This window comes from Fukomys damarensis, unplaced genomic scaffold (assembly GCF_012274545.1).
Source record: "Fukomys damarensis isolate Sample0158 unplaced genomic scaffold, DMR_v1.0_HiC HiC_scaffold_37, whole genome shotgun sequence".
Classification (NCBI taxonomy): Eukaryota; Metazoa; Chordata; class Mammalia; order Rodentia; family Bathyergidae; genus Fukomys; species Fukomys damarensis.
In genome coordinates, this window is record NW_022900949.1 from 26625131 (window position 1) to 26633467 (window position 8337).

General features: G+C 43.1%; 1 protein-coding gene across 1 annotated transcript in view; it reads left to right on the forward strand.

The window, feature by feature from the left end:
• Itga8 (integrin subunit alpha 8) overlaps nucleotides 1–8337 on the forward strand; it is a 189065-nt gene that overhangs the window by 9663 nt on the left and 171065 nt on the right. The window contains exon 2 of the mRNA XM_010617262.1: nucleotides 12–217. Coding sequence (XP_010615564.1) covers nucleotides 12–217 — 206 coding nt within the window. The remainder of the gene's footprint in view (nucleotides 1–11; nucleotides 218–8337) is intronic.

Below are 8337 nucleotides of genomic sequence, written 5' to 3' on the forward strand. Positions count from 1 at the left end.
CCCGGCCCCAGCCACGGCTCTGCCCTCCCGCCCCTGCTCCCCTGTCCATCCCCAAGAGGTGACTCTCGCCATCCCTTTCGCAGAACCAGTGTCCTGGTGGGGGCCCCCAAAGCCAACACCAGCCAGCCAGACATCCTGGAAGGGGGAGCCGTGTACGCCTGTCCCTGGCCCGCCCAGGGGTCTGCATCCTGCAAGCAGATACCGTTCGACACCACCAGTAAGTGACGATGTTTGTCTTGCGGACTGTAGCCCTAGTTTGAAAGAACCAGTGCCGTCGCGGGCCGAACGTCCCGTTTCCTTTGTGCTCCTTTTGCCCGTGTGACAAGTCCAGGTGGCTCGACCCCAAGTTAGAAGATCTTGTGAACCCCAAGGAAGGTGCGATGAATTTCCACCCTGAGCGTCAGGGGCACCCTTGCACCTTCCTTCCTCGCTGACCAGAGGTGAGCGTGTTGAGAGTGAGGGCGTACTTTGGAAAAATACAGAAGTTCTATCTCCTAGCCTTGACTTTGGACAGGATCTGGTTGCTTCCCTGCGAGAGATGTGTGAAAAGAGTTCCTTAGCGTTTCCGCTGTCCAAAGTGCATCAAACCTGATCCTCACTCTGTGTTTGCTGCTTAATTCTTTATAGAAAGAAAGAATTTTCTTTCAAAATATTGGACGTCAGATGCAAACTAGTACAGGCAGAGTGTGGATGGAGTACTTTCATTTCCAAAATCCCTAGACAGATGTTTCTTATTTAATTAAAGGGAAAATACATTTTAAACAATTCAGTCTGGTTATGTTTCCTCTGGTGTTTTTTCTTTGGGTCCTGAGAAAATAATTTAAAAGTAATGCTTTTGAAAACGCTAACACTGAGTGTTTTAATCGGTACCACCAAAACTTAGCGAATTCAGATGATATGTATTATCAGAAAGCAAATACCTCTTTCCAGAAAAATGTGATGGTGTTGACTCAAGTGACATCTTTGTTGACCATTTAAACTATCCAGTGCACTGCACAACTATTTTATGACATCATTCTTGATTTTGGTGTGTTTTTGTTGTTTGTGTGAGTTTCGAATGTATGTCAGATGTCCATTTTCAAAACAATTCTGATGAAATCACTTGGGTGCTGTACACTGGTTCCTTTAATGTGTATGTTGAAAGAGAAAATAATTTCAGTTTTCAATATGGAAATTACTTCAAATAAAAATTTCCATGTATTACCTTGCATTATGACCAAATTAGGAAAGTCTTTTATGAAATCATTTTAAAATTCCATTTTTCATGCTTAGCTATATATGGTCACAATAGCTTATTTGCCCTTTCATTAAAATGATTCAGTTATTTCATGTAATGTTCTTTTACTTTTAAATGTAACAGTGGGGAACATTAAGCTTTTCGATGTTCTGTTGTAACCAAAAGCTTTTCATCAATTGTTTTATCAGGACTTGAGTTGCCTTCCAGTTACTGACCCTTAGTTTAACAATAAAACTTCCTAAATCTGAAGAAATAATTACTGACTGCCATTGCAATCATTCTTGGCCTCATCACTTGTATTTAAAAAAATATTTTGAACTCAGACATTGACACATAAAAACACAAATCACTGGTATTGCTTGATTTTACATTCAGGAAAAGAAGCATTCATGAGAAAAGCTTAATGGGTTTCTACCAAAAAGCAACAGGTAGTCTTGGAAATGAACTTAGTAACCTCCTAGGATGTTCCATACATAACGCACCAAGTCAGGATCTGGTTAGTATATTTTTCCTTTGATAAAGGAAGAATCACTGTCTACCCAGATAGGTGACACCTGAATACTTTTGTAAGCATGGATCCCAGGAGACACCATGGGTCAGTAGATAAAAACCAGAGAATCCAGGCATCCAAATGAATTTTTAAAAACTGACCACTCCCAATCAAAATTTCCCAGGGTTCAATTTCACTAGGTAATGTTTTCCAAGGTTCGTTCTAAACCAGTTGTTTGGAGCTTTGAGTTCACTTTCCCATCGAGGATGAATGCTGAAAGCCTGCATGTTCACTTCCAGAGGGGCCCACAGGGATTCCCTTAACCCTTATTGTAACTGGATTATCTTTGCAGGAAAACAGTAAGGCTTAGACTAATGCAGTTTTGGAAATTAAATAAATAGTATGGCAATGTCGAGAAAAGATGAGTGTTAGTTGGAGAAGGATGAGGGAAGTGATGGCCTCTTTTGTGCAGGTCCTGGAGAAGACAGCTGGGTTCTCACAAGGCTTTGGAGATCAGTGCCGCTGAGTCTACGCTACATCGTACTTGTAAATACATGGGATTTTTTTTTTCCTTGAAGATAGATACATCTTATGATTATACTTCCAACCACCATCTCAGCAATTTCAGGATGCATTTATTTTTATATGGAACAAAGAGAGAGAAAGAAAGGGAGAGAGAAATGGATGTTCCTGAAAGAACTGAGCAGGATTTTTTTTTTAAAGCAAGGCAGAGAAGTCTGCAGAAAGCTCCAGAGAGCTGAATGGTTCATGAATGAACAGCACAGTGAGTGATCTAGGAAAGATGGGGTTCTCACTGACAGACAGGAATCTTTGGGGAAAGAAAGTTCCCCATGTCAGCCATCAGGGGGTACTGTGGGCCCACAAACCTTGAGGGCTGTAGGGCGTGGAATGGGGAGGGGAACGGCTGAGGCCCGCAGAGCAGGCCTCTGTCCTTCACCTGCACCAGGCACTTTCTCCCTGTGCTCTGACACAATAGAACTGGCTGTGGCTGCTAGGTGACATGAAGCTGCCCAAGTGGAGAAGAACGGAGGCCAGGCCAGCTAGTTCCAAGGTGTGCGACAGGCTCTGGGGCAGAGGGGCATCTCGGAGTCAAAACCGAATGGTGGAGGCGGACCTTGTGGACTCTGGATTTTGCAGTTGGAATCACCAGATGCATTATACTTGATGATGACTGTGTGTAGGTTACTTTGTACACATTCTTTCTAACTTAGAAACCAAACCGTGTAAAACTTGTTTTTGTTGAGTAAGGAAATGGATATGGAAGGTATTTCCAAGACCGGACCATGGTGAGATTGTGATAAAGGTCTTCTTAGCCCACAGCCTGTTCCACCCCATCTTCCTTCCAGAAATGGGGAAAGGGGGATGGGTCCTCCTGGAGTGCAAGATCAGGGTCATGACTGGGTTCCCTGGTGCCCTGGTGGGCACCAGGGTACTGTTCTTCCCTCCCTGTTACGTTGGCTCCTGAAAAAGCCTAAAGGGAGAAGCACTTTGGATAGGAGGTTTGTAGAAAGTAGAAGTTCCTAAGCAGGCTTTGTCTCAGTGGGAATTATGGGTTGGCTATGTGCCTGGTTTGCTCAAACTCCCAGAATCCCCTCAGTGTCCCCAGGCAAGCGCCTCTGAGGGGCTCTCTGCCTCGTGCTGCCAATGTACTGTTTTCCCTGCAAAAAGAAAGACAGCGTCTCTGGTTGACATACAAAATGACATCTGTACAGCAGGGTGTGATGTCTCGGCATAAATAGATTCAGTGATCGATCACCCGTTTCCTTCTGTAAAGATATCTGTACTTCTACGATGTCTGACTTAAAGTGAATTTGGATCTTTAATCATTTCCCCGCATGCAGCCCCTGGAGTGTCTACAATTTAGTGTTTTGCTGGTGAAATCTGCTGCATTTCCCCAACCAAAACCCTGGCATAGACTGGCCTGTAATTCAACCTCTTTATCACTCTTTGATTCTGCATCTCAACTTATTTAAGCTCAACTGCCCCTTTTCTTGTTAAACTACCTGTTATTTATCTATTTCCTTAAATAATCATTATTCATGTTTTGTTTCCCTTATCATAGAACGTGGATTTTCCTTTGGTGTTACTTCTTGTGATAAAGGCGAAAACAGAGGAAGCTTGGGCTAGCCTAGCACTTCAAATACACGAGCGCTATTAAATTCTAGTCCTTTCAAGTATGGAAAAAGGAAATTTTAAGGAAGCATATGGCGGCGGGGGAGGTGCAAAGAGTAGATAATTTTCCTGCTCCGTACAAAATCAAGGGGGCTCCAAAAAAAGCACTTTTCTTTCTCTTTTACTTCAATGGAACCAGGTTCCTCCCACCACCAAATTGGTTTCTTTCACTTTTGCCCCAGAATCTCTGAAACTACACCTAGAGCCTTGAGCAACTCAATATATCGCATCGGCCAAATTCATGCCTGTCTTTGCTAAGACCACGCCGGCATTTATTTCTTCTTTCCTAACCAGCTTGTGCATTAAATGGCTGTTTGATTGATTGGCCCCCTTCCTCTCAATGGGGGAATGAATGAAAGCAACAAAATAGACACCTCTTCTTTGGAATAATGAAAGGGTGACTGAGACAAGAGTAAGCAAAGCATAGGACGCAAAATACTCGATTGCTTTCAATGCTCAAATGACATATTTCAAGGAAAAAGATAATGGCGTGTGCTAATAAGTGATGATAATCACTCATTTGTAGCACTAATAATAACGTACTACAGCTGGGAGCCACTCAAAATCAGGGTCCCACCTAAAAAGCAAGCCGGAAGAGGTGGGAAATGTCACTGAGATTTGAAAGTCATCTGAGAAAGACTACTAGAATTTGCCTGGCCTTAATTTATTATCTTTGTGCTTTCAAAAACATTTTTTTTTTCAGAACTTAAAACAGAAGTTGTTTTGGTGAGGGCATTTTAAAGCTCCAGAATGATAAACATTTTTTGTTGGGATTGTGTTTCAGCTTGGAGACCGGAAGCCTTTGTTTTGGGGGTCTGTTTTGTTTTCTGTTGAGGGGGCCCACAATAAGGAGCAGCTCCAAGCATCTGGCTCTGCGACTGGTGCAGGATTGGGTTTTGATAGTTTGGGGTGTTCCCTTTGTCACATGTGAGGGGTAGGAAACATATTGGTCATATAAGTCTTGCTTCTTTGGCGCTTCCCTAGAAAGAAATAAGCTTTTTTTCTTTTTTCTAGGAACAAAGAAAAGAAAAATGTAGGTCAGAGCTACCCAAGTAAATGACAGAAAAAATAGCATAGGAGTGATAGGATTTAGGAACAGCAGAAATCTGTGCTCCAGTAAGTTCGGTTGCAAGGTTAAAAAAAAGAGGAGTGGTGGGAGCCAGGAATTTGGCTCAGTGGTTTCACTGCCTGCCTTGAAAGTGCAGGGGCTGGAGTTCGATCCCCAGTACCAAAAAAAAGAGGAGGTGGGGAACCTCAAGATTACTTACCTCTTCTAAGAACAAATAAGGCCACGAGCAGAAGAAATGTAACTATTTATATCCTTACCTATATATCCATATGTACATATTAATGAATTATATATGTATAATCTATACAACACATACATACAGGGAGAAGTCTTCCTCTACCCATACATCTGTCTGTACAGTAATTATGCATATATGTACACTATATACAACACACGTGTTCACACACACACATGAAGAAGCCCGCCACTGATCCCACTGAGAGTTGTTTGGCTGATGTTTTCCTCTCTCTGAGAGGATCCATGATGGTTGCTAGGCCTGAGTATGCTGGCCTGACAGTGGCACCACCATCCATCCCTAAAGAAATCTCCATTGGCTCTGACTTCCTTCCAATAGCATGCATCTGAGCTGGGAGAGAGGAAGGGAGGAGACAGCGGTCCTTACAGCCCATAGCAACCAAGGAAGCAGTTAGAAAAAGGAAGTCCTTGAAACTCCAACTAGAAATGGGAAACAGACCTGCTCTATGGCCAGTTGAGGTGTGTGGACGGACATCAGGCGCCTGTTGCTTAATCTGCAAAATTCCTTCAGGAAGCTGGAGTCTGTGGGAGGGAACAGGCTTCTAGGTTCTTGGCAGCAGCACTGCCAGCAATAGCTGATGCAGGATTCTGGGAGCATTGTTGAAAATAGTCTTGAAATTATTCTGAAAGTAGAAAACTGGACACGGAAGCTGGTCAGTGGAGAGGTGTGCGTGTCGACTCCACGCCCTAAGTATCGAGAGTTTTTGATACAATATGTGTTCACAAATAGACTTACAGACCTTACAGCCTTACTAAGGGCTCTGCTTGAGACCAGAATCAGGCCTGAGACCATCTGGATACAGGACCATGAATTTCTGAGAAAGATGTAAAAAAAAACAAAAAACAAAACCAATTATTGGTTTTATTTAAAACACACGTTCATCTTTTAATCTGAAGGCGTACTCCGAATTAATATTTAATTCCTCAAAACTGAATTCCAATGCATGCTCCCTAAAGAAGCAAGGTGTTCCTGCATAATGCATGCTAAAATAGATTTAAAATAATGTCAATTTTAGGTTATATTTTGCAAGGACTTTTAAGCTGTGCAAACAAATCATGATTTGCTGATAAATTAGCTATATTCAAAGAACTCTCCCTGGTGCACCAGAAACAGAGTGTTGTGGAGTTCTAGCAGGCGCTCTCAGATGATTGTCACCAGTCTGGACGGAACAGAGCTCAACCCCACCATGCAAAATGCCAGTTTCAGTCTCTGTTTAGTGTAGCTCCCCCAAAGGCTGCCAGATTGGGCAACTTGGACATCCGTAAACATTGGTGAAAGCGAACTTGACTGTTTTAGTGAAGAGAAGGCATAGATTTTTTTACATGCATCTCTATAAAAATGATTGTTAGGTATGGGGTGGGGGGAGGGGCAGCGCGGCCAGGTGCTGTGTCTCACACCTGTAAGTCCAGTTACTTAGAAGACTGAGTCAGGAGGATCACAGGTTCAAGTCTAACCTGGGCAACTTAGCAAGACCCAACCCAAAGTAAAAATTGAAAAAGGGACTGAGGATGTAGTTCACCCAAGGTGCGGTGAGTCCCTGGGTCCATTCCCCAGTACTGCATGGAAAGGGTGGGCCGGCTCAGAGAATTCAGAGAGGCAGGTGTAACTTTCTGTGTCTTGGTAGTGGTGATGGATTTACGGTTGCATGGTGTTTGTCAAAACCAACACAACTCTACATCACTAAGAATGAATTTTACTGTGTATAAATAAAAACAAAATTTTAAAACTGAAGAGAAAAGGATCTGTGCGGAGAATGTAAGAGAGCTTTGCATTTGACGTGATCGAGTTTGGATTTCTGGCCATTGCCACGAGCCCATGGGCCTCAGGCTCTTTGGACTACAGGAGTTCTGAAATAATAATACCTGGAGATGTCAGGATAACTACTTTGCCTGAAGAGCACCGGCCACTGCCCCTACATGAGGATGAACACCTGGGTCACCATGTAGTATCTGCTTTATCATTCTGTATATAGAGGGTAATATATTCAGAATGTGAATATATTTTGGTAAGAGAACTGAGTGAAAACACACTGAAATTCCCCCATGCTTATGACACTCAGGCTGGCATGCCTCATTGGTAATCACTAATCGAAGGAGATCTCACTCCAGACACATGGCTGTGGTTCTGAGAATTAGTCTGACAGCACTGCAGGGCATTGACTTATAGGCATTAGGGCAGTTTTTCCTGTAGTCTGGTGTGTGTGAGATGGGCACGTAGAGTAGACTGTGAAGTTGCAGAAGCCTCTGTATCAATCTCTCTGATTTCCAGGACATACAGAGATTAGGGCAGAGGTCTCACAATGAGGAAACCCTCAAGGACCTTCCATGGCCTGCATTGTGCATGGCACCCCTGTTCCTGTGTAATGTTATAAACCACCTCCAACGAACCCGGTCAATGGCTCCCTCTCAGCTGTCTCCATTGTTGCCCATGACTTACCTGGATGTTACTAACCCAAGCCAGCCTCTTGCCACACCGCTTACACAACTGCTGTTCTTATCACAGTCCTGGCCCCAGCACAGCACAACACAGCTTCTCTCTCTGATGCAGCAAACCCCTGCCATGTGCCTGTCCTTGCTCACCCTGGTCTGCGTTTTGTTGGCTATTCCTTATTCCCTTGAGTATCTGGTCTTCCAGAAATGATTTTCCAGTACTTTCAACTTCTCTTGTCCTACATTTCCTAACGGGGTTTATGCTTCAGAAATTAATTCTAAAGCTTCTATATATACATTTTTAGAAGAAAGGGTATATAATACTAACAGGTAATGTTTGTGAGCTGCTTAAATATGGCTAATTAATTAACTAAGCCATCAACCACACAATGAACTATCGCATAGCTGTAAAAACAAAGGCCACAGAGAATCAGCATTAATATGGGAAGGTACCTCTGTTTTAATTTTAAGTAAAAAAAATAAAATCCAAAATTATCTCTAAAACTTTCGAAGACAATGGGAAGGGACAGGCAACCAGAAGCTATCTTTGGGAAATGTGATTAAAAGTGGTTTTCTCCTTCCTCCTCCTCATCCTACTCATCCTCCTCCTCCTCCTCTTCTTCTTCTTCTTTCTCCTCCTCCTCCTCCTCCTCCTCTTCCTCC